Below are 20,150 nucleotides of genomic sequence, written 5' to 3'. Positions count from 1 at the left end.
CGTGCGCCAAACTTCAGGTATCAAGAGTGATATCCCCACGACCACGGATAACAGAGAAAAAGAGGCCGATCACGGGAATTTGTGACTCCATATAGTTCCCACTGATTCCGGTGATGGCGATTGTCGTTTCTCGGGTGGTAAAACAGGTAATTAAAATGGCGATACCCTCTGAAACTTTTCTGTCCAGGCAATTTGACGATTACTATTTGGGTGACGCAGACTGATATTACAGGTAATATTATTGCGGATTTTCTATTGCGATTAGAACATGATTAGAAATAAGTATTCTATTATGCGAGAGGGACAGATCCTTTGCGAATCATGATGATTTACTGAACATGGTTGAAGCGTCCCTCGCAAGCTGGTCAGAATTACATGGAGCGTGACACGATTTTAATCTAAAAAATTATCACCCCTCCCGCGTGTTCAGGTTCCTGACCTTAATTAATCCTGGACCGGCGGAAGGCCAGATTCCCGAGCTCTAAGCGTTGATTAAATTAAGATCCACAAAAATTAGGTTCATCAATGCGTATATGGCATCGAAAATATAAACACCGACGTTTGGATATTTTCAAGGTCTTAAAAAATCGTAATTCATCTCATGACTACAATGAAGTCGGAATGAGGTCGCTAGGTCATTTATTTCTAATCATTCGGTCGTACTGATAATCATACTTAATTATTACTCTACGTAATTCGTCTTTTGTTTCATATAAATATTTTAAATTGAGGCCACGCAAGTCCGCCATTTTCTATGTGCCAGCGCCACCTGACGCTCAACTAACAGTGAGATTGTTTGATGTGTTTCGTCACAACAGAGACGTATATAATTGAGGAATTGGGTGTTAAAAAAATACTGGGAGATTAATTGTGATTGACAGTCGCGAGGTGTTGGGTTCAAAGAGGTCGAGTGTCGGGTGATTCTCAGGTGCAACATGCCGGATATGTCTGCCATTGCTCATTTGCCTTTAAAGGTACGTGAACTTTGTTTTTGTTGGAGTGCGAGAAGATTTTTGGAAATGTTGAGATAAGTACATTGGTTTTTTTCTGATTCTTATTTATTTATGCATGTGGATTTTTTTTTGGGCGTGAATGAGACTTGAGGGATTTTTTATGGGTCATTAGAAGCCTTGTCATCAAAATTTCATCATAAAATGATCCGGATTGTTAACAATTAATTAAAACTTCAGAGGATGGCATAAAATATCTGGAGTTTTTCATTGGATCGGATTGGATTTCATTGGGAAACGTCAGTTATCCACATAATTGATGTTTTTCAAAAAAATTTCAACAGAAAATTCTTCGTTTTGCCCATATATTTTATCCTCATCTTTTTGTATCTGTGGTTTTAACTGTCGATGTTGTTCATGCATTGCCCAAGCCAAGGGGATGATACCTGACACCCACCGGTGACGGGTTTCCCAAGACAGCGACGAAATCGATTCCTGGACGAAAGTTTATTTACCTTCACCATTACTATCACTCGAGTCTTCACTGCTCGTGATTTATTTATTCCCTGGAGGCGATGCGTTTGTTCTGGGGACCTTCCGGTGGGCGTATTCGGGAAAGAGTTTCTCATTATCATTATTTTAGTGTGCGATGATTCAATCACCGTTCAAATAATCCTGTGATAATCTCATCGTTTATTTTATTATTCATTCTAGGTCATATTCGCTATCCATCTAGTCCTAACATCATGGTAAGTCAAATGCAATTGATTTTTAACGATTTTTTGAAACTACTTATCTGACTTCCTGGAAATTTTAGTGGTCTCCAGGGACACTGGTGCCCACAGTCAGCCTTGTTCTACAATCTCCTGTTCTTCGGTTGTCTACTGTGGGCTGTGCACAATATAGAGTCGGATGAACCAGTCCAATTCGTATGATTGAGTCATTACACAATTTTTTAAATTCACTCTAATGATTAGTAATAATCATTCGATAAAATTTAGAGTCTTCAATCTTTAATGCCTGTCATTTATTCAGTCCATTTGAAAGAAAAATGATTCCTCAAGGTTGAAGATCTATTTGTTTAATCTCTTCTTTATTATATTTTCTCTCTTTCCAAGGAGGTTGTAATATTAAATATGAGTTAGTGTCTCGAGAACTAGAATTAAATGAGTGACTGAAATAATAATTGTTCTTTTAACTTTCAGGCTCTATGCATCAACTTTATCGCAATATTCCTCGATATAATCGTCCTGGCGATCTACTTTCCAGACAACTGTAAGTAATTGTCACCCATCAACAGTCATAATGGAAAATCAATTTTGATGAGCGAGATCAGCTTTTTCAAGATGAAAAAAATATTACAATCGTACCCCCTATTACCCCCTGCCCCTGTCGTAGAAGATCTATCTGTATTACACCCACAATTTGTAGGGGGAGCTGAGAAATTCAGTGGAGCTGTTATGATCATAAATCTACTCGTCAGAGTAATCACGACTGTTTCGTTACTGAGAATTGGACAAGCTAGGGGTGGAGCACTGGCGACACTTTTTCCACCACCGCCTGGTATGGGTTCGTAGCAGAATGAAAGAGAGAATATTAATTAGATCGTTTTAAGGTGCATTATTTGGCTTTATATGAGGAAATTTATGCTGTTTTAGATCATTTATTTCTTCGTTTATTCTTCATGCATTTTGTTTTCACACATCATGCATCTGATGCTTTAAAGAATCCTTAATCATCACTTTTTAAATGTTTCAGACTACGCCAGGCAGCAGTACGAGGATATTTCCTATCCAGTTCCCCAAAATGCGGATTTTTCGGGGATCTAAAGTTTTTATAAAATTAAAAAAAAAACAAATTCAAGTCTTGTCATTTTGTTGTTGCAAATTCAGTTGAAAATATTTAACAAATCAGAGAATTAATATATATATACAAGTTCTAAGCGGCACTAACGTTAATCTACCTAATTGTGGTGAAATTCGAGTCTGAAAAACACAAAAACAAGTAGTTAATTTGAGGGATCGACAACAGAGAAGTTTGTTGAAGATATCCTTCTCCAGGAAAGGTTGACAGATCCCTCAATTTGTCAATTGATCAATTGAAAGTAAAAAGTGTCAATGAGAGGAGTTTTTGGTTGATGTTTACGGAAGGAGACACCAATATTTTTTTACCTTAACCAGTGGATTGTAACAGAGTCAGGAGAAAATTTCAAAGTACTGAATAATTACAATTTTGTCACTCACGATGCTGTGCTTAAGTTAATGAACGTTTGTACCCTAGTGTGTTAAATAAACTGTTTTTCCACTTCTAAGGAGTGTGTTTCGTACCACCGTGATAGCGGTGCCTCGACGAGGTGATAAATGAGGAAGTTACAAGTAATTTTCTTCCGACCATTTTTTTAATTATCCCTCAGAATGATTTTATTTATTCTTTTCCTTAATTACTGGTAATTATACAATTAAAAACCGAAGTTTGGAGCTTTAGGACTGTCACGGGTGGACAGTTTTCCACTCTACGATTCTCTCCCGAACTTTCGAATGCCAGCGCGCCAACTTCCCCCGCCCCCTCGCCACTGACGCCATATTCCCTCCTCCCACCCCCGAAACGCCAGGCGCTCGATCTGCCCGTCTCCCTCGCGTACCGGAACACAGTCTCACGAGATACGCGGTCCAGTGGAGAGGGATGAAACGCAGTGCAACCTCGCTCCCGGTTCCCTCGGTCGTGGTGAATTGAAAAAAAGCCCTCGTGACGTCTTTCTCGCCGGTGTTATTTTGTTTCGCTTCGGCGCGCAGTGGCGCCGCCTTGTGGCTACACGCCACAACGATCAGTGGTGAAAACATGGCCGCCAGCGACGACGAGCCGATGCATCTCTACGAGGTTTTTCAGAATTGCTTCAATAAAATAGCCAACAAACAACCCGGTGAGTGATTATTAACAGTTTGTGGAACAGTGATTTTTTTTATTATGGAAAGATTTTTGGGTTTTTGGTGGTTTTTGTGCGGTTGTGACGAATAAAGTGATGGGGATAGCGTGCGCCCTCGGCCCCTTGTGAGGGTTGTGACGGGATTTTTGGGGGTCTTTCGGAGGGATTGGGGGTTGAACTCGTGCTGGAGGGTTTGGTCGGAGTTTTGGGGGGGTCCTGGTCGTGAAAGGACCTCGAGGGTGGCCCTGAGCACTCGCGGTACTGTGTTTTGGTTCGGAATGGTTGTCAATGTGCCTGCATGGTGCTGCCGTGCGGGGGTTTTCATCATTTACTACCCCTATTTTATTTATTTATCTTGTTGTTTGGACTTTTGGATAACAATCGGGGGATTGAGCGCCCTTATTTGGATTTTTGTCAGTTTACTAAACAGAGAGTTCTATGAATCTTTGATTTTTCTGTTGTTGAAATTAGAGAGAGTTTTTGCATTGCTTTCTATGTTTACCGAATATGTGGAACGATTCAAGTCTTCAAGGAATTGCCAATTTTTAGTGATCGACAATTCTTTCATTTTTGTGGTGGGGTGGAAGGGAATTATTGAAGAATTTATACCGTCGCAATTGAGAATTTTTCCCCGGTTGAAAAATAATTACATTTGGGACCTCTATTTTATTTATTCAGTTTGTTTTATTCACTTTTGAGCACCAATATAGGGGTTACGCTCTTTTATTTATTTTTTCTATAAAACGCTAAATAGGAGTGAATATTTGGACTAGTTTTTGCCAGTTTACTGAAGATCAGGAAGAGTCTTAGTATTCAGAAAATCTTATCTTTTATTGGTCGATAAATTCTTTGTTTTATTGATTCTCTAGAAAGAACCCATCGGGGGAGATATACAGTCCTTTAAATTAACGATTCTTTCCCGAGTTTTTCGATAAAAAAGGAATGATTCTGTTAAAAAACATTGAGTCCTATTCCACAATTAGGGAAATTGACAGCTTCCTGATTTTTGTTAGATTATTTTTGTAATCCTTTATTTTACCGCTCTGCTTATCTCTGCTTCTCCTGCTCCGCTCTCGGGGCCTTTACTCTCAGTTTATCACATACAAAAAGAATATTTTTCTGCAGTATCCCAAGGAAAAAAAATTGTTTGAGATATTTAATTAACAGAAATTGCCAAAAGTTGCTCATATTGGGACACACAATTCTGTAGTTTTTTTTTCGGATTATATTAATTTTTGGTTTCATCGCACATGTCTCTTATAGATGAGAGCTCACCATCGATTATCATAGGAATTCAATTATCAAAAGAATTATATTTTATTAATCGATAAATTATGAATTTTATTGAGCATAAAAAACGTCAAGACTCAACGCGTTTTGGAGTTACACCTGCCGGGATGAGGGAATTTTTCAGTGGTATATGCTACACAGTGCAACGTACCAAGTACAGCATCAGTGTTTCTCATTTCGTTGATACTTTATCAACAATTGTTATCAATGAATCGTTATCCGATTAAATCTGCGATTAATCGGTATATATTTTCTTTCATTCATGATTCCATAATTTTTATTCGAATTTTGCCGGTGCTTAGTGAAACGGGAATTGATCTCAAATCAAATCGTGAATTCTTGACTCTCAACTCTGCTCACTTGAGACTATTATGGATGCAATTTAAATCCCCATGTCAAGTGCGTAATTAATCGGTGCAATTAACCTCACGGGGTTATGCATTCATTTCTCCGAGCTTTTTCCTTTGAATTCTTTCATCATCCGACTGTTGCTAAATCGGTAATTGCAAATCACGCGCTAATTGTCAACAATTTGCGGTCAAAACGTGAATTAAAATTTTCTCATTAACTCGAGATTCATAAAAGTTTTTTTCCCGACCTCCCGGGAAAATTTCCTCTTCGCAATCCTGGCCATAACCTTATTTCGTCCCATCGGCTCCTGAAGGAAGTTGAAGCAATGAATTTATTTTTTTTTTGAAAAATGAGAATGAATGTCTTGGGGCAAAAGGGGCGTGGGACCGGCGTTTGGAGACGGAAATTTTCTCAACATCTTGGAGGGGAAAATAATGATCGATAAATTTTTGGATTGAAATTTTTGTTTTCCGGAGATCAAGGGGAATTAGCGATGCAACTCGAAAGTTGATGCCCTGGACCATAAACGAGGTCCAGACACAACAGTCACTCGTGACTTAGGGCTCTCTCACTTCCAAGGAACGAACCGAGGGAGTGTCACCGTGATGCACCTGCCTATCGCGCTCTTTTTCTCTCCTGTCCTTTTTTTTCATGTTTTTTTTAAAAGTCCATCCCCACTACTTGGGACCTCTCACACGCGCCTCGCACACGTCCATAGAATTATAAACGGGAGGTTAAACATTTTTCGAATTTTTTGGACGAGAGGAGCCGGTAAATAATTGAAGGTTATTTTATCCGAGACTGAGTTACTGTAAATAACTTGAGGGGCAATTATTCTTGAGGTTTTGATTATTTTTAACAATTATGTTCTGTAATTTTCCCATAGGGACCAGGTAAAACAAAAATTTCACAAAAAAAGTTTCTCAAAGAGCCGACAATGAAATCCATGTTAAAAATTCTGGTTCTTAATTTCAAAAATAATTCTTATTTTGTCCTGTGGGAGGAGGTTTTTTTCAATTTTGTAATAACAATGATAAACTTTTTAAATACTTCGGGTGTATGTCTCTCGGTCTGGTGGTGCCACCTACACAAACGTCCCTTCAATAACGAAAAGTACGTCCTCGAGGAACATCTGTTCCCTCAGACCTCGTAGCTTTCACCTCTTTTGAGAATTACGTATTTCTGCAATCTCCTGAGTTCTTCTTATTACTTTAATTACATACACCATCAGTGGAAAGGGATTTTTTTTGCCTCTTGTCCGTACGTTGTAAACACTTTTATTATTAATCCTTCCTTCTGAATGAATTTGTTGGGTTTTTCTCGACAGAGGTGACTTTTTTTTTGGAATGGAAAGCCGATGGGCTCGTCTCCTCGTACGCCACCCTGAAGGATATCCCGTATATCCCAGGATTCTCATGTCAGTGGCGTAGGGAGTCGTTGATTCAATTCAATCTGATCTTTGGTTTTGGCAAAAAAAAGATCTTTTCGCACTAGTCAAGGAATATTATTTTTTCGACAATTTCGCACCACAGAAATTTTCTAGTCACTTTATGATGAAGAATCATATGATCCGAAATTTGACAGATGATAGAACAATGAAGACGATGAATAAGAAAGAAAATAAAAATTATTCACTTCCGGGATAATTTATTTTTGATTTTCGATGTAATTCCACTGCACCCGGGGGTCTGTCCGAGGGTTAAATTGACACCTGTGCGAACCTGCCGCATTGGAAAGCCAACATCTGGCGAGATTTCGAAGGCCCGCATATGGAACAAGTAAAACAACCCCCAGTGAAGGTCTTTTTCGTGTGTTTACATTTTTTTTTCTCCCTCGACTCATTTAACAGGTGGTTTTTCTTTCATGGAGAATTTCTTACTCAATTCTTGAATTATTTAACGGAATGTGCTGGATATTTCCGGCCGCCAATTGAGAAATTATTATTATTTCTCTTATCGTATATTAAATTTGTCGTGAGAATGATTCTCTGGGCTATCTCATATTTTGAGATAGTCACTTTACAATCGAATTGCCCTATTGTCGAATTGTCTTTCCCAAAATATCTTCAATAATTTGCCACCAATTCAGCTGCTCTTGAACACTCCGATTATTCGTTGATTAAGTGAATCACTCATTATCACAACTAAATTAAATGAATGGACAACAGGAGGATCACGTTGCGTTCAAAAGTGGTAAAAATAAACGGAATAATGAGGACTGAAATGAGAAGATTTTCGTCAGGGATGGCACGTGAATTAAATAAGGGGGATGGGGGAGGGGGATGGTACGGTGGAATAAACTGTTTGAGGAGGATGAGGTGGCACCCAGTGAGGTACCGCAGTCCAGTTGCCTCAGATGAGGAGGAAAAAGGTGGAAAGGGGGGGAGGTGCAGCAACGACGAACCGGACACGTGCGAGTCACGTGCCATGGCACGCGTTTGCGTTTGTTTAACCAACAACCACCCTGCAATTTTCATCTTCATTTGTTACTGGTACCTCTTGTGTAATCAACAGCTACGGGTTATCAGGGGTTTTTCTTTTCTCTTGATTAAAAATCTGACTTTAACTTTAAAAAATTTTTTTTTGCTGTCATTGTCATCTTTTTAACCTTTTTTCGTCTAATTGTATTCAACAGATATTATTTTTATTGGAAATCTATTGTTGAGGAGGAATTTTCAATGACAAATGATCTCGTGTTTTACTCCAAATTCGCGCGAACTCCAAGTTTTTGAGCAAATTAGTCTGCAATTAATGGTTTTCCATTTCCTGGATATTAAAGTGGATATAATTACGTCGATTTGATTTTTTCGCGGAATACCTCAATTTAAAGTATTATTTTTCTTGTAATTTTTTTAGCCCAAATTTCCTCTCACCAATTGTAATTTTTCTTTTTATCACACGACCTTGATTATTCCCTCGATTCTCGTATGCTTTATTAATCATTAATCGTCTCGATTTCATATCGTTTTATACTTGAACGAGTGCGTCACTCGTTCTATTGATTTTATCGAGCGTATTCCAACATTCGAACGAGTTTTGTATCCAATCGAGAATCAAATAGAGACACGAGTTTTTCCGAATCAGAAATACTCTATAAAATATCGGAGATAAGGGAATCGATATGGGATGATTGTTATGAATTTTCAAGTGAGAATGAATATTCACATGCAAACTCCCTCAAAATTATTGGAACTCCAGAACCTTTTCAGGATTTCTGGAACATTTGAAGGAATTTCTCTGCATCGCAGTTTATTATCTTCGGATTTTCCCATAAAAATGGGAATTTTCATTATAAAATTCCCTGAAATCGATAGAATTGTCCGAACATCGTATAAAAAAGAAATCAAGTCAAAATTTTCAATCCGATTTCGATCGAAGAAGTGAAATTTCATAAATTTCCGTTTTTTTTACAAAAAAAAATTATTTTTGTAAGGGATAAATAATGTTTTGTAATTTTGAGAGCCACTGACTGGGACTCTGGGCCCTCATGCCCTACGCCAGTGTCCTCCGGTGGGCCCCTTCTAGTGTAACGCGAAGGGGGGGCAGCGACAGCTGCTGCGGCGGTATACCTCGTCCCCCCTGCACCATTTCCCTCGACTCATTCTTCCCCTCAATTTTTTTTTTACATTTGAAAAATACATATATGTATATGTGTGTTCCTTCTACCGCTCACTTCCCCTCTACTTTATGTATGTATAAAGTCCAGCTTCTATCCCCACTGCCTCTTGCTGGTCGCGTGGCAGCACAAAATACACGTATGCATTCCGTTTTACTCCCGAACGTTGCAACGGACGATCATTTTTTTATTTTACTTTTTTTTATTTATTTTTGTTTTATTTTCTCTTTCCCTCTGTCCTTCGTCTGCACTGGCCCGGGGTGCTCATGGGAATTCAGCAAGACATAACGGAATATATTCGTCCGTAATTATTTCTTTAATTGGGATCTTTCATTTTTGAGGAGCATAGAAATTGAAAAAATTGGATTTTTCCATTCTTTCCGTTTTACCGAATTTTTAATTGCCGGAAAAATTATCTATTGCAATCAGACCTTATAGCCCTATTTTAACCGCATATTTAAAAAGAAAACAACAAAAATTTATAGCTGGAAATCAAATAATCAAAAAAGACCGTATGATCGGATGTAGCCATTGAAAATGTTCCTGGCAATTTAATAAATGAAAAATCTCTTAATGAACTTTAAAAGTTAATTGAAAAGATTAAATTTTGATAATAGTGAATCTTGAGAACTACAAGAAGGGTTTAAGATTTTTTTTTTGAGTTTCTGTGGGTATTTAATGCACACAAAATTAATTGACAGACAAATGTCACTCAAAATGTTGTATTTTTCTTTAAATTTGTCGGTGTTTTTTTTTCATTTCATTAATTGTGAAGAAGCAGAAGGCATTATCCACAATATGTATATTTCAATGCGGCGAGGCCCCCGGGCTCGTTCTCTCTGCCCCACTACTTTGGGTACCTGGTCGCGTGGCAGGCGGCCTCCTCCCCCTCCCCAATACACCTTCGCATTTTGGCTCCACAACTGAAAAAACGACGTCCGGATCTTCTTTCCTTTCCATTCTTCCTTTCTACTTGATATTCTCTTTTTTCTCCTCAATTTTTTCTTTCCTTTGGGAAGAGAGTGCATCGTACCGGGGTGCCTGGATACCCCGTGGGGGGAGCCAATGTGTATTGGAGAGATCCAAAAATGGCAACACCACGGTTTAAATCGAAAGTTGAGAATATTCTCATGGTTGTTTTTTTTTTTTTGTAAATGACACTTGTTTGCCCTCAATTTTTGCGGGCCCCAGTAGCTGGGGTAATGACGATGGAGGAGGTGAGGGAGAATTTCCCACCTTCAGGCCTTCGGCCTAATTAACAGGAATAATTGGGTCGGGGAGAAAAAATTTTTAATCCAAATCCTGACACAGTTAAGGAAATCCAGATGTCCTGCAATATTTTTGTTGCAATCACAGGCGAATGTCGTTGATTGGGTAATTAAACAAAATCCTAAAATTCTAAAATTCTGATTTTCACGATTCAGGATATTTCAGAAGTAAGAAAATCCCCAACTATTTCTGATACCACCCGACACACGTATCCACATCTCTTTAACAGGTAGCCCCCACCTCCCGCGGAAACCCCAACCCGAAAGAAGAAATTCGACCCCAATAGCGAGGGGTTATAGGGAGAATAGAAACGACAAAAAAAAAAGAGAGAAAAAAATATATATTTCCAAGGGCTCAGGTAGCCATTGGTGCTCAACCAAGCCTGAATCCAACTCATTTGATTTTACAATGCCCAACGGTGGATGAGGGGGAGGAGGAATAAGGGACGAGTAGCCAAAACCGGACCCCTTTTATAATCGAGGATGAACGACCCCGGTCAAAAAATTTGTAAGGAGCAGCTTGCATTTTTATGGGATTTATACACCACCAGAAATACTTGTATCCGGCCATTTCGATTGATCGATAATAAAAAGAATGCGAGAAGGGACTGACTACGTCAATATGAGGTCTAGGAAGATCTGTTTCAGATAGTGGTGATGTTTTTTTTTTCGGGCGGAAGAGGGGGTGGAGATAAGTGTAAGGAGAGATTAGGGAGTTTTCGGGAGATAGTGGACCCATGAGCAGTCGAAATTGTCTAGTGCAGGGGGCGGGGGCAGAATGGAGGTTCCAGGTGGTGAGTTTTTTTTGACTCGATGATAATTCGGGAGGAAACGGTCTTTGGAGAAGATGTGAAACTATTTTTTTAATCGAAAATTCAATTCTTCACGATAAAGGTCATGATATATTTTCGCCAATAGTTACTACTTGTCGAGATATTCCGAAAATTGCAAAATTTCATTCTGAAATCGATGAAGATGAAGACGTTTGGATTGGTAATTCGCGAGTTGTAGATGGAAAATATACTTGTACCGAGAAATTTATTTTTGAAGTACCTTGAGAATTATTGGAGCAGAATGAGCCACCCCGACAACTCGGCAATCTAAACGTATTTGTGATTTCAATGCAACACTTGAAATACCCAATTTTCATAATTTCTTCTCCCATGAATTGAAATAATTTTTGTTGAAAATGGTGAATCGACCGGAAAATATTCACGGTACCTTGGGATGTGAATATCCCTGCGATTGAAATTTTGTACTCGATGATTTATCGATACAACTCTCAAAATATATGTACCATGTATTGGAAAGTACTGGTGTTTGTAGGCAGGTGGGGCGATTTAAATCCGAAGGCGAACCGCCTGGCGAACTCACCTGTGATCCTCTTGCCTTGAGGAATTCGAGTAACATAATTTTCTTCATTGATCCATTGATTTTTTTTTACACTAACCAAAATTATCCTCTCATGATTTCCAATGCTGGACTCACTGTTCGGTCAATATCGCGAAAACTATGGGGTCTACGAAAAAAGACCCCTCTACTTTTTTTGTAGTTCGGAAAATGTACCAGAGAAATGTATTGTCACATTTTTTTGTAAAGTCAGTCCCTAGTGAGGTATTAGGGGCCAATGGAAATTCTAAACAATCCGTCTGACCTGCATCGACAGTCTCTTTGATTTTTAATTGGAAAATTGTAATGAAATGTCCGGATAATGCTCCTTGGAGTCGTCAACTATATCTCCTCAAACTTTTCGACCCACCAAATGAGGGCATGTTACGTATCTTGAATTTATGTCCGGCCCTAGTCAAAACCGTTTACGACAGGGTTACGATTTGCTCAGATAACTATGAATCCTAACAGTTTTGGCTTTGCACGTGACACATTCGCTGAAGCGTGGACGTACTCTCGGCAATATCATGCATCAAAGGACAAGCCTAGGTCCGATCATGTCATCCTCAGGACAACTCCAACTCCCCCTTCGTCCCTCGATTTATGATGAATATTTGTACGACTCCTCCCACAATTTATTCACACATCATTGGATCAAATCAATTTTCAAATTGTGTGTGAAAATAGATTTCCCTCATTTGGGGAGAGAATGGGGGTTCAGGGGTGTCCGGTGGGAGTTTTTAAAGTTGCGGTTTATAGACCTCATTGATTTTCACTGCGTGAGAATTTTTACTCTAGTTTATATTTTTTGCGATAGCTATTATTTCTTTTTCCATACGTATAATTAATTTTTTATGTGTGAACTGTTCTACATGCTTATTTTCCACTTGACTCAAGACACGGAGAGAATTTTTTAAAAAATGTTGGTGTGAAAATAGAAGAATTTTTCATTAACTTCGTTCATTTCACAGTCGCTGACCGCATGTCGTCTACAAAAAATCTCGTACGAAAATTCTTGAGTTATTGGGTTACGGTGTCCAGTAAACAATGTTCATTGTTGCGTCGATAATTGATTGGGGATTGAGTAACGTCTGGTCTTTGACCCCATTAAACGTTAGCTTGTACTATTAAATAAAAAGAAATATATTTGAAATAATTACTGTCCCATAACCTCTCGCTATTCTACAAGAATTATTCTTCTCATTCCGTTAATCAATCAACATCCCGAGTGGAAATTCAGTAAGGCAAACCTGATTTAACATCAGCTTACGATCCGGAAGTGGTAAGGATTGCCCTGCTAAATACTGACGGATAATAAACTGATCAGGCACTGGAAAGGAATTTATTAATAAGTGAAGCCCTTTCGAAATTTGATCCAGCTACTATCCGTCAAAACTAACTTCAATAGTATTAGTGACTAGTGGATGAGTGGCTGATCAGAAACTGAGAAGGCATTACTTGATAAGTCAACTCCCTTCAAAACCTGATCCAGTCCCATTCCGTTGAAACTTAGCTGAATATTATTATCGACTGATGAATAATCAACCGATCAGGCTTTAAAAAGGTATTTCCTAATAAGTTTGGCCCCTTTAAAAACTGACTCTGTTACTATCCGTCAAAACCGTTCTCGATGGTATGAGTGACTAATGGATAAGTGGCTGATCGGCAACTGAAAAGGCATTGCTTAATAAGTTAATTCCTTTCAAAGCCTGAATTGGTCACTTTTCATTTACACTTAGTTAAATATTATTACTGACTGAAGGATTAGAAATTGATCAGGCACTGAAAGGGAATTTATTAATAAGGTGAGCCCTTTCGAAATCTGATCCAGTTACGATCCGTCAAAACTGACCTCAATAGTATAGTGACTAGTGGATCAGTGAATGATCAGATACTGACAAGGCATTGCTTGATAAGTCAACGCCTTTCAAAACCTGATCCAGTCACTTTGCGTTGAAACTTAGCTGAATATTACTACCGACTGATGAATAATCAACTGATCAGGCCCTGAGAAGAAATTTATTAATAAGTTGAGCCCTTTTGAAATCTGATCCTGCTACCATCCGTCAAAACTGACCTCAATAGTATTAGTGGCTAGCGGATGAGTGGCTGATCAGAAACTGAGAAGGCATTACTTGCTAAGTCAACTCCCTTCAAAACCTGATCCAGTCACTTTTCGTTGAAAATTAGCTGAATATAATTATCGACTGATGAATAATCAACCGATCAGGCTTTAGAAAAGTATTTCCTAATAAGTTCGGCTCCTTTAAAATCTGACGAAGTTACTATCCGTCAAAAGTTTCCTCAATGGTATGAGTAACTAGTATTATTATTATTATAACGTTAATCCAAATATTCTTAATATTTCCTTATCAAATCAGAATAAAATACTCATCATTAAATCCTGAAAAATTGAGTACATATACGAATAAGTTTCCAATCATAATACTATATAAATTTAAACTTAGAAGGATATAATCAACACTTTGCTGTGAAGTAAAACGTAAGTCTGTGATATATCTTACGTTTATTTTCTATTAGCGTCGATGCCTGTTTTGCCTTTATTTTTGTACTAATCGATTATCGATTGTTAAATGATCAATTATGACAATGGAATAATTGATTATCTCTATGAAATCCGCCAAGTCGGATTAGTGACCAGTGTGGCTTTTTGTATAGGCTCCACTGATGGTCGATAATGATGGTTTCGTCTATCATCTTCTGAGCCATAGTGTTTGTGCACTAATAGAACGACAGTGAACTCGAAAATATCAAAATGAATCAATCTACTGCTGAATTATTACATAAACGTGCTGTGACACGATTAAGAGTGCAACGGTTTCGTGAGCGAAAACATGGACAAGGAGACGAGGTTTTTCAAGAAAATCAGGACACTCAGGCTGACTCTCGAAACGTCGATGTCATAAGTGGTGATGACTCCATTCCGAAAGAGGTTATGTGCAGTATACAAGAGGAGTTGATGCAAATTGAATATTCAAGTACAAATTTGGATATTTCTAATGAATTTGTAGAATTTCAAAACTCCATGGATTTAACTTCAAGTGAAAACAATGCCGAATCCAGTCATGATTCTAATAGTTTAGAAAGATATCCTGATCACGAAAGAACATTCAGTGAAGAGGAGGGTGATTTTAGCTGACAAGATTCATCATCAGATAGTGAAGAATCGGAACATGAATTGCCCGTAGATGAGGTAGAACAACTTCGACAGTGGGCAATAAAATCAAAAACTCCTCAAATACACTTGGATTCTCTTTTAAAAATCCTACGAAGACATCTTCCAAAGTTACCAACTTGCTCAAAAACTCTTCTTAAAACTTCCTCAGTGAATTATAAAATTGAAACTTTTGACAATGACAAGGAGAGTGAATACGTGTATTTTGGTATCACCGAACATTTAAAAAAGACAATTAATCCTCGACTCCATCAAAACAATGAAATTGCGCTACTCATCCACATTGATGGCACGTCCCCATATAAATCTAGTAACCTGCAATTTTGGCCCATTTTGGGGAAAGTATTTGTCCAACCAGACGTGTATAAAGTTTTTCCGATTGCTGTTTATTCTGGCGTTGGTAAACCCCATAACATTCAACGGTATTTTGAGAAATTCGTGGTGGAACTCAATACACTTTTATGTGAGAAACTCTTAATTGGGAATAAACAGCTGAAACTTGTCATTAAATCTTTCGTTTAAAATTAAATAAAAAAAGAAACGTATTTAATTAATAATAAAATCCTATAAATTACTAAGTATAAGTATAAGTATCCAATATCGCTGATAAGTAACTTATCCTGATCCTAATAGGACAATGTTCACTCTTCGCAACTGATAATATTTGAGCCATTCCTAACAGTTCTGGATCCAATATCGCTGATAAGTAACTTATCAGCGATAAGTTATCAGTTGCGAAGAGTGAACATTGTCCTATTAGGATCAGGTGATTTGGATCAGATTCTCGAAGGATAACCTGATAGGAATCGGATCTTACTGCCTGGTCCTCTTAGGATCAGGTGATTTGGATCAGGATCTCAACAGGTTGCCTGATAGGAATTGGATCAGGTTGAGCGATCCTATTATGATGGAAACACAGCGTTACATGCCCATTCAGTCCCTGATCATTTAGCCTGATCCGTAACTGATCGCAGATGCGGTTTTCAGGATCATTGCCTTATCAAAAACTTAGTTGAATTTCTACTCGGGATTGCGGCAGTGCTACGGCAACTGTACGATATAGATTTGACATCTCACGACATCTGATGATAATGTTGGTTTTGGGAAGAAAATTGGCAGACTATCTCAACTCCAAAATCCGATATATTCTTACGATTTATCTCTCGTCATTAAATATTAAACAGAATAAAAAAAAATAAATAAAAATATGGGCAATCACATAGACCCCATAAATCTACGTTTGTGTATCCATCGAGTGGTGGGAGGAGAGAGTATGCTCTCCCTATTAATATAGTATGAAGTCTCGATACTGCAGCGATACACTGATACCGTATTCTATGCGGCACAGCAGAGGAAAAACAAAAACTTGGAGAACTTGATTTATAAAGACGCATTGCCAGTTTATGCTGGCATTAATTCTTCAAGGAGAGGGAGGAAGAGCCACTTGTGCCAGAACCTGAATTTCCGAATTTTTTTCTTTATCCCTCTTTTTGATTTATAACTGTTCGACCAAACTTCCTCGGTTTTCCGCGCTTTTTGGAAACAAAAATTTTTTTTCCTTCTTTTGAGATGATGAGTAATTGTCTTTCCTTTGTTGCAGAGAAACCGGGCTTCCAGTCACCTTATGGCAGTGCTATGGACAATGGAATGGTAAGAGTTGAATAAAAAATTAAATTAAAAATTGGAGACAATGGTTTAATAAGCAGAATATTTTTGAAAAAAATCGCGTACGAGCGCGGAAAAATTCCTAAAATCTATCAGTTGAAGAGAAAGTTAATGCTTTAGTTTATTATATGACATTATAAATTATGTCAGATAGATTATCTCCATAATCAAGATCGCGACTCTTGAAAAAAATTGAAAAAAAAAAATGTCTGAGTAGCCGTCGTTTTCTCGGTTTCCCTTTATTTCCCTCTCTCTCTGTCGTAAAATTAGTGTCAAAAATTTGATTGAACATTCGAAGTCATCATTGCCTCAAGAAAAAATAGTCCCCAAGGATGAATAAATACTGAGATAATAATTTGAGTTGGATTTGCAAAGACGCTCGGTATAGAGTAGACTTTATCCTTACTCCAGTATAACTTTTCATCCGGACCAGTTAACCCCACCTCCCTCTTCCGTTAGGGGCTCACCGCTTTGTATTATACATGTACTTCCACCTCCCGAAGTAACATCCACTATATCTGTATTTCTGCCTATATATACTTATAGATACATCGCCCCAGGGAGGGCGTAAGTGATATTAAAGTTTGCGGTCAGTGGCTTTCAACTCCAATCGAGAATCATTAATTCTTTCTAGTCGTCGATTTCCTGACTTTTTGCACTAGTTTTTTTCCCCCGAATGGAATTTATTCTTCTCTGGGTGTGTTTAAATGTTCAGGTTATGTTCAATTATGGAATCCTTTTTGGTGAAACTGGGTAAATGAAGATGGAGATGTTGAGATGTGGGAGAAAAATTGAGAGCCACTCTGTGAAAATATATCGCCTGTACCAAAGTTTTCGGATTACGGTGGAGGGTTGTACAGGATAATATCGGGATTGAATTTTTTTTCAACGGCTTTTTTTACAACCGTCATTATTGTTTTTAATATTTTTCATCAATTTAATCAATGAACATTTAATTCTATGGAACAAAAATTCGTGATATTTTTATGGGGTTGATTGGAGTATTTATTTTTCATATATTAAAAAAGTCGAAAGAAAAATAAATTTCATTTGACGGTTGTAGATTATTTTGCCCGGAATTTTAAATTTCGTCATCAAATTTCAATTTGTTTTAATTATTAAATGAAAAAATATTCTAATATTCTATTATCGACGTATAATACATAAATTCGATTTTTTTTTCACTTCTGCTATCAAACGATATCTAATCGCCATTCGTCAGTCGCCATAACCGATAAGAGCATCGCATTATCGATTAGAATTTAAAGTCCAATGATTTATCTTTTTTTTTCTGCCGAGTATGAGGAAAAACACACAAGAGCTCAATTTCCCACCCATTTATACAGATGAAAATGATTTTCTCCATCTCAATATTTTATTGGAATAATTTTTCACCGTTGATTGAGCCGATATATTCCAAGTAAAACTGATCATAACTCATTCGTTTTTCTCTTGATTTTTTTTTTCTGTTACAGACGTATGCTAGCGGTGGGGGTAATGTTAACTCAGTTGAGGGATCTACGTATTCCCCTGACTCGCCGTATTTTCCATTCGGTACGAGAGGGGTTCCACCCTCGGTTGGAACACCAACCCCAGCATCAAATCCCACCACCCCTACCGGCAACACTGCACGCCTGCCCAATTCATCCGCCGGTAAGTCTTGTATTCATGATAAATTTCAATCAATGGTGAATGGTTGGGTGAATGCGGGGAAAACAATTGTTTAAAAAATTTGAAGATACAGTGACAAATCCAGTGCATAAAAATCGTGAGCGACTGGATGAGTCAATTTGAGACGATCTCGGGAAATCAGATATCTCGAAATCTAAGTCAGATATCTAAATTCTTGTCATAACCTTTTTGATGGAGCAAATCAAACTCTAGATAAAAGATTTTAGCGAAAAAATCGCTAGCTCTCGTAGATACCCCGATATTCGGTCAAAACTCGTTAGAAAATTCTCGTGAGTTGAAAAAAATGTGGGTGAAAGCATGTCTAGACGTGACGAAATAATAAATCTTTACACCAAACTAATTTCATACATAAAAAAGTGCAAATTTTAAAAGACTGTCGATTCAAATTGTTCCGGTTATGTATCCACATGTACCAATTATACCCCCTCTAATTTTCCTCTCGATGAATGGAAGTAAATATAGAGGTGATCACTATCCTATTATCCATCGACTGAAAGGGTGAAACAATTCAGTTGCTGTTAACGAGGTGTCTTAAAAACAAGTAAATCTATCTGTAGTGAATGTGTAGGTAGAGTTATGCTATATGTGATGATGAATAGAGTTATAGTTCCAATGAAACCCACTTATCAATCAAATTTTTCATAATTGCAGGCGCCGCTGCTGTCAGGAGAAAGAAAGACGTGAGTACTCATCCAAACATATACACTCGTATAATTATAACACGAGCATTTTGAAGTTGTGAAAACATGAGTCAACAATTCACTGCTGACAGAAGAGTGTAATCTCAGATAATTTTCATTGTGTTTTTATTGCATATTTTATTTTCATTCCGTTTCTGTTAAATCAAGAGAAATCGATATCGCGCAGATTGATTAGAGTTGTATTCCATATTTTTGCGGACGCGTGTTCGCGTTAATCGTAGGCCGATGACGATTGCCCAGCGTTTTATGAGAATTTAAATAATTACGATTTTTTTTATATTTTTTTCTTGCAGAGTCTAGATGGTACGGAGAGCGAAGTGGTGACTACACAGCATTGGGTGAGTGAATCAAACAATTTGACAGTTATTTCGGGGATTAGACGAGTTGGGGAGTTGTTTTAATCGGTTTAACGGACGGAGGAAGTCGAGTGAAACTTTCCCATGAATATTCGGTTTTTTTTTGGAGGGGCGAACGTGGAAGACATTAGGTGACAGGTTTTACATTCTTGGGGTCAGAGCAATTGGTTGTTTATTGACTATAGGTTTTTTATGGAGATTTTCTATAAATATAAAACGTACGTCTCAGACATATATGTTTAAACAAATTTTATATAGAGTAGCTTAATTCCCCCCAAGGCTCATTCATCTCACATCATCAAAATTATTAAAAAAATAGTGATATTACGAAAAAGTAAGAGACTTAGGGTAAGACGCACAGGTACGACTCCCTAAAGAAATGTAAAGAAAAGAATCAACTTGGCCCATGTAGAATAGCGGTAACATTGTTGCACAGGGGGAATATACCATATGGTGTCGCGTGCTGTGGTCGCCAGACCGTAGGCACTTGGATCAGGGCCCTCTCAACCCCACCAGAATGTTGAGAAACCCTTGGCGCGTTTCACACTAATTCGTGGCCTCCAGGAATTTCTGGTGGTGCACAAACACCAGTTTAACAAAAATGAAACGAGGAAAAATAGGCGTTAGCCTTCGGTATTATTACCCTGATCCGCTAACGTCAAGATGTTCGCCAACTCCCTATTGTTACATGAGAATTACCGAATGCCGCGATATCATTGAAGTATTTTTTTATTTTTTAATTGTGGTTTTTCAT

General features: G+C 37.9%; 2 protein-coding genes across 20 annotated transcripts in view; both read left to right on the top strand.

The window, feature by feature from the left end:
• Positions 1 to 28: 28 nt before the first annotated feature.
• The window catches only part of Da (daughterless), a 65,916-nt gene continuing 45,794 nt past the window's right edge, over positions 29 to 20,150 (top strand). For 7 of the 19 annotated variants that reach the window (XM_064128988.1, XM_064128987.1, XM_064128984.1 and 4 more), the window contains exons 1-5: positions 3,594 to 3,870; positions 16,583 to 16,632; positions 18,123 to 18,300; positions 18,991 to 19,019; positions 19,334 to 19,378. In XM_064128988.1, coding sequence (XP_063985058.1) covers positions 3,789 to 3,870; positions 16,583 to 16,632; positions 18,123 to 18,300; positions 18,991 to 19,019; positions 19,334 to 19,378 — 384 coding nt within the window. In that variant the 5' untranslated portion in view covers positions 3,594 to 3,788. Of the gene's footprint in view, positions 233 to 3,581; positions 3,871 to 16,582; positions 16,633 to 18,122; positions 18,301 to 18,990; positions 19,020 to 19,333; positions 19,379 to 20,150 lie in introns of those variants that run through there. The other 12 variants (XM_064128999.1, XM_064128985.1, XM_064128990.1 and 9 more) reach the window with 6 other exon arrangements.
• LOC135166602 (uncharacterized) lies at positions 315 to 3,261 on the top strand. Its single transcript, XM_064129014.1, has 6 exons — positions 315 to 974; positions 1,665 to 1,699; positions 1,768 to 1,879; positions 2,156 to 2,225; positions 2,382 to 2,519; positions 2,709 to 3,261. The coding sequence occupies exons 1-6, from the start codon at positions 936 to 938 to the stop codon at positions 2,777 to 2,779; spliced, it is 465 nt and encodes a 154-aa protein (XP_063985084.1). The 5' UTR covers positions 315 to 935; the 3' UTR covers positions 2,780 to 3,261.

This window comes from Diachasmimorpha longicaudata, chromosome 10 (assembly GCF_034640455.1).
Source record: "Diachasmimorpha longicaudata isolate KC_UGA_2023 chromosome 10, iyDiaLong2, whole genome shotgun sequence".
NCBI lineage: Eukaryota > Metazoa > Arthropoda > Insecta > Hymenoptera > Braconidae > Diachasmimorpha > Diachasmimorpha longicaudata.
Note: the sequence above shows the minus strand (reverse complement) of the source record. Positions and strands in the feature narration are given on the sequence as shown.

Excerpts from the sequence above, each read along its gene's own strand:
- LOC135166602 (XM_064129014.1), top strand. The coding sequence starts at position 936 with ATGCCGGATATGTCTGCCATTGCTCATTTGCCTTTAAAG. Across the intron at positions 1,880-2,155 it reads CGGATGAACCAGTCCAATTC|GCTCTATGCATCAACTTTAT; the intron begins GTATGATTGAGT and ends TTTAACTTTCAG. Across the intron at positions 2,520-2,708 it reads TCCACCACCGCCTGGTATGG|ACTACGCCAGGCAGCAGTAC; the intron begins GTTCGTAGCAGA and ends TAAATGTTTCAG.